The 19,215-nt window shown below is 41.3% G+C and overlaps 1 protein-coding gene across 1 annotated transcript in view; it reads left to right on the top strand.

Annotated features, from left to right (window-relative positions):
* slc7a10b (solute carrier family 7 member 10b) overlaps nt 1-19,215 on the top strand; it is a 55,768-nt gene that overhangs the window by 6,947 nt on the left and 29,606 nt on the right. The window contains exons 2-3 of the mRNA XM_075469230.1: nt 8,153-8,357; nt 10,847-10,998. Of these exons, the coding sequence (XP_075325345.1) occupies nt 8,153-8,357; nt 10,847-10,998 (357 nt within the window). The remainder of the gene's footprint in view (nt 1-8,152; nt 8,358-10,846; nt 10,999-19,215) is intronic.

The raw sequence follows: 19,215 nt of genomic DNA, 5'->3' as shown, positions 1-19,215 counted from the left end.
ATGGATGAAAGGTCGCTAAAAAGAAGGGTGAAAACACTGAATGCTTTTTAAAGGCTGGAAATCTGATCTCATTGTCAAATGGACTGCATAAGTGTCAGCCTGTTACTGTAGCTTTTCACATTTCTTTCTGTGGAATATTTTTTCTTACCCCGGATGTTGAATGCTGGCTGTGAGTTTCCATCTGTGTTCATCTGCGTTACCCTCCAACACTGCATGGGTTGTCATCAGCTTGTTTGTTGCTTGGCTCCAAACACAATTTCTGGAGATTTCAACCATGCCTCTCTAACAGCTACATTTCAGCTTTCCAAGAGTTTCTCAAATAATTCCGATTCATTTATCTATCTATTTATTTTGGGCTGCACGGTGGGGTGGTGATTAGCACCGTGGCCTCACAGCAAGAGGGTTCCTATTTGGAATCCCGACCAGGGCATTTCTGTGTGGAGTTTGCATGTTCTCTCCGGGTCCTCCGGCTTCTTCCCACCATCCAAGAACATGCATGTTAGGTTAACTGGTGACTCTAAATTGTCCCGAGGACTGAGTGAGAGTGTGCATATTTTGTCCCATTTGTCTCTGTGTGGCCCTGTGATGGACTGCTGACCTGTCCACATCCCCACCTCTCGCCCAATGGCAGCTGGGATGAACTGGATTAAGTCGATATAAAAAATTAATGGTTGGATGGATTTTATTTTTATGCATTTATTTTTCTATGTATTTATATATTTATTTATTTGTCTGAATGTCATTAATTTGCTTTAGAGTTAAGGGAGCTGTATAATAAGTATGAGTGAGTTAGAAAAAAATATTTTTTGTAAATTAGTTAATTTAATAAATTAAATTAATCTAATAATTATGCACAGTATCAGCTACCTACTTTTAGTGGAATTATATAAAAATGACTTTTCCTTCATTAAAAATTAGGTTCTTCTTCAGTCCTTTTGCTACCTTGGCACAGCAGCTCTAAATGGCTCCCTTTGTTAGTATTTTTTTGTTAGGATAGTTATTCCAAAGATTTTGGAGAATTTACATTGAATTTTACTGGAGGTGAGGGTTTGAATTGATTACATTTTGATGTTGATCCAGATCTACTTTTTTCATTAAGGTTCTGGTGGAGGTATGGCGTCATGTACTGCAGTTGTATCATTTTGGTAAAAAGAGTGTGTTTCACATTCTGCTGCAATATCTAAAATAGCTCTGTTAAAGGTATTGGCTGTGGCACACGAGCAGGTTATCCTGTAATGACAGGGTTGTTGGTTCATTTCCCAGCTCTGCATGTTGCAAAGCACTGAACTCTAAACTGCTACACAGTAGTTCTTTGGTACAATGGCAGATTTTTTTCCAAGCAAGGAGATGGTATTCTACTGGGCATGGACATTGAGGCAGTTAGGCTATTGGTGAGGAGGGGAGACAGAGAAATACTTGTCTATCTATTGGTAATAAAGAATTCCTGTTTTTAATGATCAGATGGATATCATCTGAAAACTGAGTTCTTCCTTGGTCAGTATGTATTTGATATTGCTATCAAATGACCTTTGGCCTCATGTACAAAGACTTGCGTGGATTTCCTACTGAATCATGGCGGACGCTCAAACCCAAATGCCCTCCAATGCGCAAAAATATCCGGATGTATGAATCTGTGCGCACGCATGAATCCAAGCACATTTCCTTTGTGCATCCCAATCAACGTGGAGTTGACTCCTCCCTGTCCACGCCCCTACTTGAATATGAAAATCATATTCAAATGAGCCCTCCACCTGCGATTCCCCTCTCTGCACGATCATAAAATAAAATAAAAGAATGAGTAAGAAAGGAAAAAAGAAGAACTTCACAGAAAGCGAGATGTCGGTGCTACTTTCTGAAGTGGAGGCAAAAATGTGTTCTTTGGCACGCTGTCCAAATGTAAGAGGAGTGGGTGGGAGAGCGTGTGCGAAGCTGCCATTGCTGTGGGGTCTGAGAAGTGCACACAGGCAGAGGTGAAGAAGAAGTGGTCCGACGTTAAAGGGATAGTTCGCCTCTTTTTTAAATTTTTTTATTATTTTTTGGGGCTTTTTTATGCCTTTATTATTATATAGGACAGTGAAGAGAGACAGGAAGCAGGGGGCAGAGAGAGGGGGAATAACACGCAGCAAAGGGCCATCCAATGCAGGATTCAAACCGGGGCCAGCTGCAGCAAAGACAATAGCCTCTGTACATGGGGCGTCTGCTGTACCCACTACGCCACAGACTGCCCCGTATTTCGCTTCTTTTGAGATTAAGCTGTATGACATCCCATATTAGCAATATCATTTATTAAATTTGACTTACCCCTTGCTGCGTCCTGTGAGCCGAGTTCCAGCCTCGTTTTGGCGTTTATGAAGGTAGTCTGGCTAGTTGGCTGGAGCCACAAAAATAAAGCGTTTTACTTCTCAAAACAATATGCGTTCAAAAGAGTAATACATTTGCATCACAAAATTGTTCTCCAGGAAAAAGTCAGACCTCACAATGGCTTGGCGCTATTTTTGCCTCCCTTCATATCACTGCCTGCTGCCGCCTGCCGACAGCCGCACCTGTTACGGTGTTTGCTGCTCGGAAGCAGGGGACTGCTCGCTCTGCACTTAGGTCTGCACTTCGGTCTGCACAGTTTACACAGCCCACAACTTTACACACGGGGTTTATTAACATTTGCACACAGAGAAGATCAGGAGCTTGTTAGAAAGATCTTAAGCTGAAGTTTAATCAGCAAAAAACAGCAAGAAACTAACTTTAACCACCGACTATGATGCTGTGAAGACAGGATAGAAACTGGGGGCGCACATACTCAATGCACGTAATGGAATAATATTAGGACAAATACAAGAATAAAGTTACTCACTAAGATGCCAGCCATCACACACAGTGCCACCCTGTAATGCTGTTGATCAGAATGTATGAATCGTGCGTTGAACCAGGCCACCTCGCCACAATGTTGGTTAATTGCATTTACGCATCACATATGATCTGTACATCGATCGAATGAAAATGTTTCCTGTTAACATACAAATTCCTCATTTGATGGCGCTTTTATAGCAATGTGTGTGCAGTCGATAGCTCTGATTACAAAATCGGCTCTCGCTTCAAATTGAGCTTCAATGTTGGCCTGTTCAACTGCTTTGTGGGAATTTGATATACGTGGCTGAGATGCGGGTAATTCTGTCCCACACTGCTGGCATAGCTCGGCTCAGGGTAGACTGGCACAGTCCCAATCGGTTGGCCGGCTCCCTCTGGAATGCCCCGGTTGCTATAGGAACCCCAGTGTGCACATCACCTGTATGGGCACAGGCAGCGAATGGCTCCGCGTTGTGTTGCGCTCTAACGCCGGCTGCAGCTCTGCGCACGGTTCCAGGAGGATCTCCTTCAAAATGGCTGAGTCTCCATCATATGCCAGCTAATCCTCTCTTTTGTAGTGAATACACGCTCTCTTCGAATTGCACCATTTGCAAAGTCTTCTAATACTGCTAAAGCAGCCATTGTTTTTAATGGTATGCATTGCACCACTTTGCGCATGCTTTTATATCCACTCGTGTAATTGCAGACACATGGGTGTGTTAATTGTTTATCAGTATTAATTGTTCATGTGTCTCAAATGTGCACATCACTGTCTGAGGACTAATTGTTTTCACATTTATTTATTATAACAGTTTCCCAACATCACCTTAGGTGTCGCCAAAGAATCAACAGCTGGAGAAAAGTGCGTACGCCAGCCCTGAAGTTGGCGGGAGGCACCACACATTTCCAAGGTCATTTAATTCTTGATACATCTGATCGTTGACGTGAAAAAGTGCGCACGCACCCTTTGCACATGAGGCCCCAGGTGTTTTCAGGGGGTAGTTGCAGAAATCTTGGAGACGTTCTGCATGATATGTACAATTTGAAAACCCTTTAAAATGGGTGAGTCACATGGGGAAAAGCTTGTGTTCTGCCCATACACACAGAACAGTGTGCAAAGGGGAAGGGTGTCTGTGTTCTAGCATCCTTAGAGAACAATCAGGTGGCACGTTATATAAATTAACCTCTACATGATTGATGAATTGAAAATAATTAATAAACTACACTTTAAAATGTTTTGCTGTGTATGCCTTATTTACTGTCATTATTTAGAATAGAAAGAACTATTTCTTGCAGTTCTAAGGTTTTACATATCAGGACATAAGAAATTATCAGGCTCTTACTGGATCTTAAACTGAGCTAAATACAATCTCAGATACAAATACAACCCCCTGCCTACAGCAGAAATCCTGCAAAAAGACATCTTATGGGGCTGAGGCATGTCTGAAAGACGATGAACTCTAAGTCCATCCCTGAAGGAAGAAAAGACCTAATTTCCTCCATGATACACAGTACCGTAATTTTCAGACTATAGAGCGCACCTGACTATAAGCCGCAGAAGCTAAATTGAATGATGTGTACATATATAAGCCGCACTGGACTATAAGCCGCCGGTTTTTTAATGTTTAATTATCATGTGTAAGGGTTCGTGCACAGAGGGGATTGTCGGGAAAGAGGCGGCTGTTTGAGGAAGCTCCCATTTATTAACATTTCAACAAACAAGTTGCATATTTGCACAACATTTTCAAGTGTTACCATTTAGTGCAATAGCTTCTACAGAACATGTACTATGCTGTGTAAACTGTACTGTAGGCCTATCATATAGCGTTTCAGACACACAAACTTTTCAACTTTCAAACTTAAACGGTGCGCTCCCAGCGCAAGTACCGGCAGTGATCTACAGCAGTGGTCCTTGGCATGAAAAAGATTGAAAACCACTGATCTACATTATAGCATACAGTAGTACCATAACAAAAAAACAAAGCTTACAGCGCTTGACGAGGCAATATCAATGACTAAATTAAATTTTAATTAAATTAAAATTTATTTAAAAGTGCAAAATAAAGTGCCTGTAACATGACAGTAAGCGCTTAAGCCTAAAGTTGCAGTAACACGGCTGCTTGAAATATACGGTAATCAGCCTACCAGAAAAGTCAAGTCATTAATCCTCATCTTCGTCTTCTTCCTGCGTACTAAAACCACCAAAGTCCTCATCTTCAGTGTCGGAAACGAACAGGCTCAGGGTGGCTTCGTCAGCCACTCTCCTCTCTCTTTCGATGTCGCTCTCAAAACCAACGAACTCCTCTTCGTCACTGTCGGAATCAAACAGCCTCTGAAAGGCCTCAGCTGTGGCGGCGTCCTCCTCTTCATCACACAGCAGTCCAGCCTTTCGGAACCCGTTGGTGATCGTGGATGTTTTAACATTCCTCCACGCTGTCAGGATCCACTCGCAAACTTGGGCAAAAGTTGCTTTTCGCATCAGACCAGTTTTGGTGAATGATTTATCGCCGCTAGTCATCCACGCCTCCCACTGATCGCGTAGTGCCACTTTGAATGCACGATTGACACTGATGTCGAGTGGCTGCAGATGCTTCGTTGTGCCCCCAGGAATCACAACTGGAATGGAGTTTGTGCTCTTGATGGCTGCTTTAACCGAATCTGTTATATGGGCCCTCATGCTGTCCAAAACGAGCAAAGCTTTTTCTTGGCGAAAGTATCCTCCAGGGCGCTTGACGTAGCACTCATTCAGCCACTCCTTCATTACGCTTTCCATCATCCACCCTTTCTTGTTGACTTTAAAGGAGATGCCGTTTGGGATCTTTTCTTTTGGCATTGTAATCCGCTTAAAAATCACCATTGGCGGAAGCTTTAATCCAGATGCTGTGCAGCCAAGAACACAAGTGAAATTTGTTCTCTCGTGGCCAGTGGTTCTCAACGTAATGGACGATTCACCTTTCTTGTTAACAGTCCTAGCGAGAGGCAGGTCAAACGTCAAAGGCACTTCATCCATATTTATGATCTGGTCCGGTCCGATGGAATATTCCTCTATCTTTCTTTGTGTGAATTCGCCGAAGTTTGTTATTTTTTCCTGGTAGTCGGGAGTTGCTGACACACAGTCGTCCGTGCCCTGATGGACAGTCCCTTTCGCCTCATAAATCTGAAACACCAGGATGGTCCACCTGTAAAATGTTCAATTTTCATTTCTGCGGCGACTGTTTTGGCCTTCAATCGGATCTGCACAGTGGAAACTCCTCGGCCGTCTGTTCTCTGTGTGTTCACCCAATCTTCAAGAAAGTCTTCAAGTTCGGGCCATCTGCTTTTGTTACCTCTGAAAGCTTTTTTTGACTTTTTGCATTGAGACAGTTCTTCCCGCTGGCGTCTCCAACGTCTCACCATTGACTCATTGATGCCAAGGGTATGTGCAGTAGCTCTGTTTCCTTCGTTTACAGCCAGATTGACTGCCTTTAACTTAAAAGCTGCATCATATGCATTTCTAAGTTTGTTTTCCATAATGAGGGTGTCTCACAAACTGTCTCGCTCTCGTAATGTCCGTCTGTCTCGCTGTCGTTCTGTCTCTCTTACCACTCGCGGTTCCACTTTTACTTTTGCGCGCTCTTTTCCGGAAGGCGGAAGTCCTCTGGTGGACTGTAACCTGTATAATCCATAGATTTAGGAATTCCCCTAGTTGCCGTTAGCTCTAAAAATCCATAGATTAGCCGCACCGTCATATAAGCCTCAGGGTCGAAAAATGGGGAAAAAGGCTCGGCTTATAGTCCGAAAAGTACGGTACTTTTTTTCTTGCGGTGGGTAGTTTAGATAGCTTGTAGCTATATGTTTTTTTTACAATCCTTATAAGAGGTTCATGGTGTTATGCCGTGGTGATACCAGTCAAATCAGTATGCATACATTTAGGATGCTATCCACTCTGAGTTTCACAAAAACATGACAAACTTGGATTGCACTGTGGTAGCCTTAATAGTCCTAATTATGTTATTTCTGAAGGTAACACCAGATCTTAACGTTGGGCTTCAGAGCAAAAGGGACGAATAAATTCCCAGATCAGTCATAACATTGTACTTGGAGGCTAATATATATTCGTTGGGATATTTTTATATTCAGCCTTTTAAGAGATTTTTTTTCACATTCTTTGGATGAGCAGACCTGAGCATTAGGCTGTGAAGAGATCAAGGCACAAGCTGGCAGATGGTTCTGAAACCTTCAATAGTGAACACTAAGATCACGAGGAAAAACAAACAGTATCCACAGAAGAACAGGAATCAACTGAAAACTGGGAGTAAATATACAGAGGGAAATAATTACAGTTGAACAGCACGTAAGGCAATCAGCAAAGTAAACCAGGCGTGGCAGGGAAGCTGAAAAATAACTGAAGTAAACAAAAGATCAGGATTTACCAAAGTAAAACAGGACATAACAAGAACATAGGAAACAAAACACAAAAATCTGAGATCATGACAGGTTTTGTTGTTTGATCTTTATAGTATTTTTTCCATGGTTACCTTGGCTGCATAGAGATTTATTCTTTCTGTATGACATTTTTAAAAAATATATGGGTATCTTATTTGGGTCTTTTATATGTTGTTACATTGAATAACCACACCTCTGACTTTGATAGGCAGACATCTGTTTTTTCAGATGTGTCCTAATTATGAATACTTACTGATTGGTGTTTTAATTTACTTGTGTATTATATTGTTAAATCTGATGTCCTACTTTACAATGATGACACTTTATTGGTGAAACATGTTTGTGTTGATTCTTGCCCCCATGAGTCTGTACATATTATCAGTGAGACCCTGCACCAGTGTTACTTCTTTACCTCCTCTTAAAACTTCTAAAACGCTGTTTATGACAGGCTCAAAGACCATTGCAAAGAGTCTGAGGTGTTTGCCCAGCCTCCAAACTCTCCTGATACCAATCTGGTGGGATGTGATGGCATCAGTGGGAAGCAAGTCCAATTACAGAGAACCTACCCCACAACCCACAGGGCCCAAAGGACTTATTGCTAAGATGCTGTTACCAGACACTCCAGAACACCCTTAGATGTTCTTTGCCCATATTCCGAATGGTCAGAGCTCTTTGGGCAGCATTAAGGACCTGCTCCATATTAGATGGGTGGTCATAATGTTATGGCTGATTTGGGGTAAGCTGTATAAGAGTAAAAATCCCAAAGAGTAAAGTATAAGCGTATATCTGTATAACTTTTTTTTTCTCATGTGTGTATTATCAATGGTGAAAAAGTAACCCTGCAAGTTTCTAATATTGAACTGTACCTTCATTTTCAAATCCTCAGGGAACATCATTGGCTCTGGGATCTTCATCTCTCCAAAGGGAGTCCTGGAGCACTCGGGCTCGGTGGGTTTGGCCTTGGTGGTTTGGGTTCTGGGTGGCTGCATTGCTGCACTGGGCTCCCTGTGCTATGCCGAACTGGGTGTCACCATTCCCAAATCTGGAGGCGACTACTCTTATGTAACAGAGATATTTGGGGGTCTGACAGGGTGAGTAAAGCCTCTTCTGTCTTATTTGTATAGTCAAATGGCGTTATGTTTATGAAAAGAGCCTGCTTGTGTCAGACTTCTCACTATTTATTCAAGCAGCGGATTTTTGCAGAGGAAGATATCATGTGGCAAATGGCAAACACAAAATCCAAGTGGAACCTACTTAAGAAATTTCTTTTTGAAAATGAATTGGTTGATTTTGCTTAGTAGCCATGATTGCACACAGAATTTGAGACATTTTAAGATATTTAAACACTTCCACACAGACCTGAAATATGACAATTTACCAAATTTAGAATCCTTTCAGACACTGTAAATGATATTATGATGTTATGACTTTGTTTTCTGGTACTTTTTTTATGATGCATAACACTATAAAATCATGGATTCATTCTCTAATTCTAAATTCTATTTTACAATATTTCATTCCATCATTCCAAAAAACTTTTGTTACATCGAAGAGATCTAATTGATGAAAATGCTCAATTATGTAAGAATGTTAATTTGAAGACTGCTTAGGAACATATGCTAGCATTCTGTTGTGCTTCAGATTACCATGTCAGTTTTTTTTTTTGTTTTTTTTGGTCAGGTCAAAAAGAATTTGTTTTGAACATTTACACACTAATAGTTCACCAAAGTACTGAACATACAAATAATATCAGAACAACTAAATGGAATACTAAATCAACAACTAAGCTCACAATATGAACATTGACAAAAAAAAAAAAGACTTGCAGCGTTGCAGATATCAACTTCTACTGGAATCAAAGGAGAATGAAAAGAGGTATCTGTTTACAAGCAACTTAAAGGTGTTTAAAATGGATATTAAAAGATAAAGTGTTCAGAGATTAGGGACAACCACTGCAAAGGTTGAATCACCTCTGGACTGAAAACATCAAATGTTATTTGGATGGCGAACTCAATGTTCTAACCTGGCTATGAAAATGCAAGAGTTCTGAAAGATAAGGTGGGCAAACTCTTATAAGACCCTAAAAACAAACAATGCCAATTTTGAGGCTGGATGGTTCCATCTAAAATGGTGCCACATTAGCCGCTTTCGGACAGACAGTTCTAAGAAAGTAGTTATCAGAACTACCCTCCTCGAATTTCGTTCTGATAACTGTCCTTCCCCAGCGGAACTGTTTCAGTCTGCATTCGCATATGAGTCGGGACCTGATAGGGACTGATGCGCCGCGCGCAGCCGTCTGCTTCAGTGACGTGTTAGCCGTTAGCCGTTTAGCGCTACATTCAAACACAAAACAAAATGGTAAAAGTAAGGAGAGTAGAAAAAACACCACCAAGAAGCTAATATGGAGAGTGGGGAGGCCACTGTGTTTATGGTCTGCATGATGGTGATATTAATCATGGACAATCACATCAGGCGTCTAATATCGAGGCTGGAAGAGCTCACAGAGAGAGTCAGGAGATACTTTTTTATTTCATGAAGGAAGAAAGGAGAGCAGAGCGCTGCAGACAAATGAGACCAGTGTAAGTTAACTTATTAAATGAGGAGACATTTCAGCCGTGATAGAATTACATGGGGCGTAGCTACCGACCACCACACACCTCCCTTATCGTTCTATAGAACTATGAAAAGACCCGACCTCGGAGAAGGAGCTAAATAGTTATAGGAACTAAGGGAGAAAGCCCCGAGTTGCTGTATGTCCGAACACGGGAGAAAACGGCCCCGCGGATTAAAAGGTTATTAGAACTGCCAAAGGTTCCTACAGTCCGAAAGCGGCTATTACTGGCATGCTGCTGTAGTAACTCCAAACACAAGGCATAATATGCCTCTTTGCTCTTGAGATTTTCTAATGAGCTTTTTTCTGTGAAAATACTGCATGTGTGACCCATTTTATCTGCTAGTGATCTCACATTTCCCATGGTAATCACTGGAAGAAATGGTTTAACATTCCTCCTAGGTTTGGAAAGCTCAATCAGCTGCTCCACATGCAAACAACTTTTGCAATGCCATGGTTATGCATCATAACAGAAGTCAAAAGGGCCCAAGTTAGCAGCAGTAATAATTCCAGCAACACAGCATCCAAACCAGCATAAAATGTTTTTTAAAAAATCAGTGTCATTCATAGCAAAAATAACCACTGCAGCAGCCTGCCAGTTGTGTGGCACCGTTTCAGATGGAACGATCCAATTTCAGGGTTGATTTAGAATTTCTATTGTTAATTTTTAGAGTCTTTCAAGGGTTTAGCCACCTTATCTAGCAGAACTCTCGCAACCTACCTTACTTATATGCAGAAAGTCTCTACCATACTTTTTTGTTTTTAGCAAAATATGTATACATGTTAATGGTTCTTTACTTTACTTACGCTAAAGCTAAACTGAAAACAAAAACAATACTTAATGGAAATTTAGCTTAAAATTAAATGCAAACCCACATGAAGGAATGTTATTCCATCTTTTTCATTTTTGCTTCATTTTTCTGCCATTCTGACTTATGTAGAGTCACTGAAGGTCCCTCTCTCATCCAGGTTTCTCTTGTTGTGGAGCGCTGTTCTCATCATGTACCCCACCACACTGGCTGTCATTGCCCTAACCTTCTCCAGCTATGTTCTTCAGCCCGTCTTCCCAAATTGTGTCCCCCCATACATGGCAACTCGACTTCTGTCTGCCACTTGCCTCCGTAAGTGTCTTCACCAATTATGACTCCTTGATAAAGTTTTTTAAATATTTTTGGTGTGGTGGTGAAACAGGGCTGCTGATGAAAGCTATATTATGTGGGAAAATGATCAGATGTTGAAAGGCTACATTATCTCTTCTAATTATCTGATGCTGATGCAGCTTAAAGGGTTGATGCTCAAGACAGATGTGTTGCGTGGTGGTTGTTGTGTTCCTTGTTTTGGTCTGTCCCAATCTTTCATCTGTGCTTCTACTTTTCATTGAAGGATGTTGTCACATGTAAAAAGTCTCTTGTGAAACTGCCGGCTGAAGTATTCAAATACCCTTGTGTTGAAAAATACACTGCATCGCTGAAGGAGGGAGGAGAGCAGTACTATGCTCTGTCGAAATAAATTAAAAAGTCAATAAATCACTCTACATGAAGAACTATGAAGAAAACTTATCAAGAAAGAAAGTTTTGATTTTGCTTGGGGTTAAATAGATTTTACTAGATTTGATGGGATGCAAATATTTTTAATGTCAGACTATTTTGCCTCATAATATGGTCATTACTGGGTTTGGATAACTTGCTCGAATGTATTAAAGGTACAAAAGAGATTCCATTTTTTTTCTTTGAGACAGTATGCCCCTTGTATCTCATTATGCTTGAAAGGAAATAGTTTGTATAAAGCGGACTGTTTATAGCTGTTCTGAAAAGCCCCCCTTGAAAGCAGAGTGAAAAGTCTGCCTCCCCAGAGAGGGCCAAATTGCAGTGAATACGACTAATGTGGATTGTGGCACACACTTTTGGGCAGCTCCTTTTAGAAGGCATTCGCGGTGGTAAACTTGTGCACACAGGGCAAGAGAAGAAGTTGTGTGAAGAAAGAGTCTGAAAGAACGGTAAAAAAATTCTGCTAATGTACTCACCACCAGAGCATGGCAATATGGTTGTTGTTTTCACTGTTAACCCTTTAGGCGCCAGGTTTTTTTTAAAAAAAGACTAGATTTTGACATCTAAATTTCAAAAGGCTGTGGCTTCTAAATGGTTAGAGATAGAGACAAAGTGTAAATGAGAAACATATTGGGAATGACCTGAATTTCATGTAGGTTGTAAATTTTCCTATCTAATTTGCATATTATGACGTCATATGGTGGCGGCCATTTTGGAATTCGATAATTCTCAGGAAATAAATGATATTGTTGACAGTATTGAACCTTTTTCATCATATCCACCCCTCCATCCATCTGTTATGTTATCCACACATCAAATGGACAAGCAAACAGTGAATTTTAAGCCAAATGTTGCAAATTATAACCATTATTATACCACAAAACTCATATAAACAGTAGGCGTTTTTCAGAAGCAGAGGCCTTATCTGTGCCCATCTATCCAGATTACAGTTTGTAGTTCTTTAGAGTGTGGAACCTCTCATGGCAAGGCACAGCACACAGACAGTTGGCACAATATTGAGAATCACCCTAAGTGTATGTGGGGAATAATTTACTAATCTAATTTGCATACTTTGACACCAGACAGTGGCGGCCAACTTTCAAGATTGATATTTTGAATGGATGTTGAAATTGTTTAGACAGATTATTCCCTGTCCCTTTGTTATGCTAACCACATAACAAATGGACAGGAAAACAGTATAATAAAACTAAGAATTGTACATTTTGACTACTGCTGTGCCATATAGTAGCAAACACATGTAAACACCAAGTTGGTAGTGAACACAAAGCAGGTTATTTGACTACAGAGGCCTAATGTGCGCTTATCTATCCAGATGACACTGCTTGTAGTTTTTCAGAGTGTGGAACCTCTCATTGCATGGCACAGCACACAGACCAACCCCACACTGATTGCACCTGTGTTTTGTCTGATGGCGGCCTTTAGGGCGGGTACGATCAGAGCAAACTACACAATCTGGGCGATCGTCAGTTTCACGGAGAAAGTGTCGTTCTGTAAGCCTCAATGGCATTTCTCCCCCCTCTGCTGAAGGCCTTCCCCTTGTTTTAGTTTCTTTCTTGGAGAAGCCCTCCAGTAGAGCAGTGATAATGCCCTGCACAAAGACCTTCAGTGGCTTGTGTGGGCCAGCAGTAGAGCTGCAGTAGATAATGTGGGCATTTACCATGCTTATGCTCAGAATGGCGTTGAAAATGCGGTTGTACCATTTCTTAGCACGATGTGGAAAGAGGTACGTTTTCATCCGCTGATCGGCAGTGTCTACTCCCCCCATGAATGCATTATACTTATCCACACACACAGGTCTGTTGATGTCTCTGAACCCACTGGCAGTATGTTTGGACCTGATCCGTTTTCGCACACAGGAGTTCACATGAAGGGTTGACAACATGGTGAGACGCTTCGTGTCATGCCATGCACAAGCCAACATTTTGCCATGCCTCATAAACACCGGGTCATCTCCTTTGTGCAAGGGCAGTGCTGCTTTTGTCAAGGCCTTTGGCATACCTCGTCTTGTGCTACTGACCGTCCCACACAAACCAGTATCATTTTGTGCTAACTCATTGGCTACAGCTGGTGACGTATAGTAGCTGTCCATATACACCTCATGCCCTTTCCCGCTGTATTTGGCCATCAGCTCACGAACTAGGACATGGATGGCACCTAGGGCAGCAACCTCATCATCACCACTGTGCCCAGTGGACATTGACCACTCCAGAACATAGCCAGATTTGGCATCGCTCAGAACAAATGCCTTGTAACCATATTTGTCCGGCTTGTTAGGATTGTAAAGCTTCAGGGTGGACTTTCCCTTGAAAGCTATGGTCATTTCATCCAATGACAGTTCTTTGCGTGGACCAAACACAGCTGAGAAAAGTGGGATAATGAGGTCAATTATTGGATGCACTTTGAACAGCCTATCATAGCCTGGCTGGCCCCTCTCAACATACTCCTCGTTGTTAGAGAAATGGAGGAAAGACAGGATAATTTTGAATCGGTTCCTCGACATTACTTTCCCAAACCCAGGTGTATAGCACGGCCAAAATTCTGCCCAATAGTTCTCTATCTCTGACTTTTCCACCAGCCCCATGCACAAATGCAGTGACAGGAAGGCTTTCATTTCAGACACAGTGACATCATACCAATCATGAAACCGTGAGCTTGGCTTTAGCTGTTGAGAGCCCAGATACTGATGTGCATACCCATTTGTCTCCATTGTGATGTGACTCCAGAAATGGTCCGTAAGAAAGAGGGACAGAAAATCGAGAGGTTGTGATTCAGTCTGAATTTCTCTATCACCACGATAGCCAATTGCCTCATCAAAGGGTTTTATCCATTCCTGTAAAACTTCCTCATCTCTCAAAAAGACCCAGTCACCATTACCGTCACCATCTCCAGCCCTGTTTAGCCTCCCCCTGCTGCCTCTACCACGTACACCTCTCCCACGGGCACTCCGGCCACGTTCAATTCAATTCAATTCAATTCATTTTTATTTATATAGCGCCAAATACAACAAATGTCATCTCAAGGCACTTAGATAGTAAGTCCAATTCAAGCCAATTGGAATTCAATTAATTAATAATAATCATAATTCATAAAATAATCCAATTCGTTCATATAGAGCCAATTCAAAAACAATTTCCTAGCTAAGAAAACCAACAGATTGCACTGAAAACTTTTTGTTTTTCGGTCCAATCTCATTCCTCTCACCTCCTCTCCCATTTAGCAACGCTTCATCTTCGCTACTTTCCGCCCTACTCAGACCACCCCTGCGGCCAATCCGACACCCACCAGCCCTTCTACGGACACTACGCCCCCGTTTACCCCTGCTTGTGTTGGGCAAAGAGTTGGAAAATGTAGTGTTTTGTGCTTTGGAGACATTGGTGCGTTGCACAGCCGCAGCATTGCCGCGCAGTAAAGCACCACCATGGCTAGCACGGTAGAAAGAATTGACACTCACGCTGGTCCCAGCGCTACTCTCACCTACACTGTTTCCACCATTCCCACCAGCCCCCCTACGAATACCAACACTCCTAGTAGCCTTTCCACTAACTTTGTTAGGCAAAGGGTCATGTGCTAGTACATTAGCACCGCCATTGCCATGCAAAGACGCACCATGCTCAGCGAGCTCACTAGTTGACCGACCGTCATCTCCAAAAGAAAGATTTTCCCCTTCTGAATCAGAATCGGCGAACAGGAAACCAATCACATCACTATAAGTAAACTTTTTCCCAGTCATCTTTTATTTATTTTGTCTCTAACTCTTGTAATCCAGCAATACCGCTTCAGCAATCAAGATCCGTGGCACACTTTCTCCGTTTTTTTCTCCTACAACGTGGAAGGGACTTCCTCGAACATTTTACATTACAATGTGACGTATTCCGAGCCAAAGTATAAGTTCGGGATGTCTGCCAACTAGTGGACGGGAGTATAAGGCAAATTTGACACTCTGCTTGGCTCTATCGTCTGTTAAAGTCAACACCGCTTCTTGTCGCAATATTGCGACTTTGGCGCTTAAAGGGTTAAGCTTTGGTGAGTTATACTTTCCTTAAAATAAAAACATTTTTTCATTTTTAGTAAGCACAAATGCATAGATACAGTTAGGGGTGTCACGGTGTGAAATTTTCGGCTCACGGTTATTGTGACCAAAATTACCACGGTTTACGATATTATCTCGGTAATTTTTTTTTTTTTTTAGTGTTAACATTAAGGTGACCAGGTACCGATCCGAAGACCTCGAACAACAACGTTGTCTTACATTGCGCAATCATTTATAATACACGTGGTGTAATAAACATAGGAACAGTGCATTTGAAAGCTTAGACCCTGAAGAATACATTTATGGCATATCAAAGTTTAGCTATTCAACTTAGCTTAGAATGGCGTTTAGCGCCCATCTAAGAATGGTGAACACACTAGAGCAGGTGCATTGCTAATGTAATGTAAATGATTATTATCACGATTTAACATTACTGACAGTCGGATATAATTGTTACATTTCCCCTTTACCCGAAGGCAAAAGTTATTTCGAGCATTTCAGCTAAAACTATGTGTTAATATAACAAATACCTTGCACTGGCTGTGCAGCTGCGGGTGATGGTCTCGTAGGTGAGTGATCAAATTGGATGTGTTGCTCTCTTTCGCGGATACCTTCCGCCGGCATGTCCTACACACGGGGGCACCGTCCTCCACCAGTTGCCCCTCAGAGTTTTTGAAATATCCAAAGTAGGACCACACTTCCGATTTTGTGCGCTTAGAAGGTGGAAAAATGGTACCATCGCGGCTTCCTTCTTCTGCTGCCATGCTTAAAGTGAGAGAGTGTGAGAAAAGAACCTCGGACTAGTGGCGCCCGCGAACGTTCGAAAGTGTCACGTGTGCGGTGTAGAGCTCTAGTAACGCACCTAGATAACATTATGTTTTGAAATGCAAAGTATTTAGCGCAGTAACAGTGTAATACAGTGTAACCGTGGGAGTATTAGGGAAATGAAAGCTCTCCCGGTGTAACGGTGTGCGGTAAGGTAACCCACCGAGATAACACCGTGTTTTGAAATTCAGAAGGTTATCTCACCGTCAAAATATTTTAGCGCGGTAACCGTGTACACCGGTAACCGTGACAGCCCTAGATACAGTTGTCACTAACAGTATTTGCCAACTGTTGCCATACATATTGACACTTTAGTGACCACTGCCATTCTTGAGGCAATGAGAAAACTCAGCCATCATTTAACCCTCTAGGGTCAAGGGTATAATTGGCCGTTTTTGACTACTTTTGATTTTACCTTTATATTTCACCTTAAAAACAGTTTACCTTGCCTTGTTTGGTGTCTTTCTTTTCAGCACAACCCCATATGTGTGATTTTACAGTTATTTTTTTTCATTTTGACAAACTGTTTTAAAACATCACACTTAAAATCACAGAAAAAAACATCAAGTCTGAGTAGGAAAAAGGTAACATTTTTACTGTGAAAACCACAGCTAGCACTTTCCTTAGAGTAGCTTGTTTTTACCATTTCTTCCTGCATCAAATGTGCACCAAATGTAACAATATTTGAGAAAAAGCATGGTGTAAATTAGTCTGGTTTTACTTGGCTGTCAACACAATTTAGAAACTGGTATCAAGTTTCAAGTCTGCACTTTCAACACAAGTTGAAACTGCTGTGTTTTGCTGCTAACTCGTCTTAAATTGGTCATGTCATTTGAACGTGAAGATCAGTGCCTCCTAAAAACACCTTGATGAGTTTTCAACTTCAGTCAATATTCCAGTTCTTTGCTTTATTACTTTAGATATACATGAGAAGTTTAAATGGAACAGGATACATGGCTATGTTGAAAGTACTTAAGCATTGTAGTACATTGTTGCCCCTCCATAGAATCACCACCTTCATGCATAAGAGGGGTTTGAGAACTCCCAGGATCCTGAAAGCTGTTGGGGCTGTTGGGGCACATGAACATGCCGTATGATAGCAGGGACTCTATGGTTAGCTGGTAGATGGCCACCATCATCTTTGTCTTGATCTCATGCTTCCTGTGCACTGTCAGGAGTACAGTCTTTGCTGTGCTCTCTTCATGATTGTAGTGATGTTGGGCAACCAGGTCAGATCATCAGATGTAATTACCCCCAGGAACCTGAAAGTCTGCTTTCATATATCCAATTTATGCAAAGAGGAGCCAGATCTGATGCATTTCCTGCTTAAGTCCAGTATAACTACTTATCTTGTCCCCTATATGCTGACTCATCTTCCCCTGCGATGACCCTAATGATGGTTAGTGAATATCATCAGTGAATCTAACAATGGTGTTGTAAGTAATTAAGTAAGTAAAATTTTATTAATGTAGTGCCCTTTCAAGCAGGGCCGTTTCTAGCTTTGTGGGGGCCCTAAGCAAGATACCGTTTGGGGGCCCCTAGTTTGTCAAACTACAATGAAGAGATTCCTAACCATTTAGATGGAACACTAAGATCTATTACACTTTATGAGCAAAACAGGCTAGAGTTTAAATTAAACATCTTAAGTTGAACCACTCAGGCAAGTTAAACTAATAAGAATATATAATACAAAGAAAACAATAAATAAAAGATTGAGTTTTTTTTTAAATATTAAACTGTAATGTACTGTGTCCCTTTAAAGATTGTACCCAATTACAAAGTAGATAGATACTTTATTGATCCCGAAGGAAATTCAAGCATCCAGTAGCAAGACATAAAGCAATAAAAAATGTTTATACAATTATAAACACTTTAAAAACAATCTAAGAATTTAAAAAACTATTTAAAAAAACAGTTTAAAAATCTAAAGTGACCAGTGAAATAAGACCAAAGTGAAATATAAAATGACCAGGGAAATACAGAAGCGCCATTACTTAAAGCTGTTGTACATCCTGATGGCCAGAGGAACAAAAGAGTTTTTGAAGTTGTCACTTTTAAGAAGTTTCTGCATTTATCTACACATTGTACTAGTTAAAGTAATAAAACTAAGAAAAATGATTCACTGCCACAATATTCTAAAATAATCAACAGGATGCCTAATATTTGTATATCACTTAAAAAACTAACAGTAGAACACTTCTAATTAGAGGCCTATAAATAACACACCAAACTTAGTAAATGAATCCTAAGTAATGCCAAAATCGTGTCAAATAGCTGAGAGACAACTTCCACTGAACAATGACAGAGCAGGACAACAACATGCCTCCCTCCCTGCTAGAATCTGAATAAACTGGAGTCAGTCAGTCATTCCCGTGGCAGGACTGACTGTTCGTGTGACACACTCATCTTATATAAGCAAACTTTCATGAGGCAAACACTGAAGCCGAGTTTATCACGAACAAATCCCAGCCAGCTACACAACATTTATCCGATGCTAGCTAGCAGGACAAATAAACACAAAAAACGTCCCACCTCCAGCTATCCAGCCCACATCACCCAACACATGCCTTACCTTTGTCCTCAGGCCGTTTTTCTTCCTCCGTTTTTCCGCGCCACTAATATAACTTCTTTATGATGCCATTACTGCGTTTGTCTTGTTAACTTTTCTCGCTTTTTAGGGGAATGATGGGTAGATGTCAATCATTCCCGTCACACCTGTTGGCGACCTGCTACGCCACTCAACGTGTGACAGTGCTGTACTTTACACAAACTCTACACACGGTCGCCAGCATTCGTAGATTTTGTTCGTAAATCCAAACTTTTCGTCAAATCCAATCGCTAACCAAGCCTAGGTTGCTGACGTTAGCTGGCAGTAATATCACTGAACGTTAAGTTAGCAAAACAATTACACCAAA

The sequence above is a fragment of the Odontesthes bonariensis genome, chromosome 7 (assembly GCF_027942865.1).
Source record: "Odontesthes bonariensis isolate fOdoBon6 chromosome 7, fOdoBon6.hap1, whole genome shotgun sequence".
NCBI classification, from domain to species: Eukaryota; Metazoa; Chordata; class Actinopteri; order Atheriniformes; family Atherinopsidae; genus Odontesthes; species Odontesthes bonariensis.
Note: the sequence above shows the minus strand (reverse complement) of the source record. Positions and strands in the feature narration are given on the sequence as shown.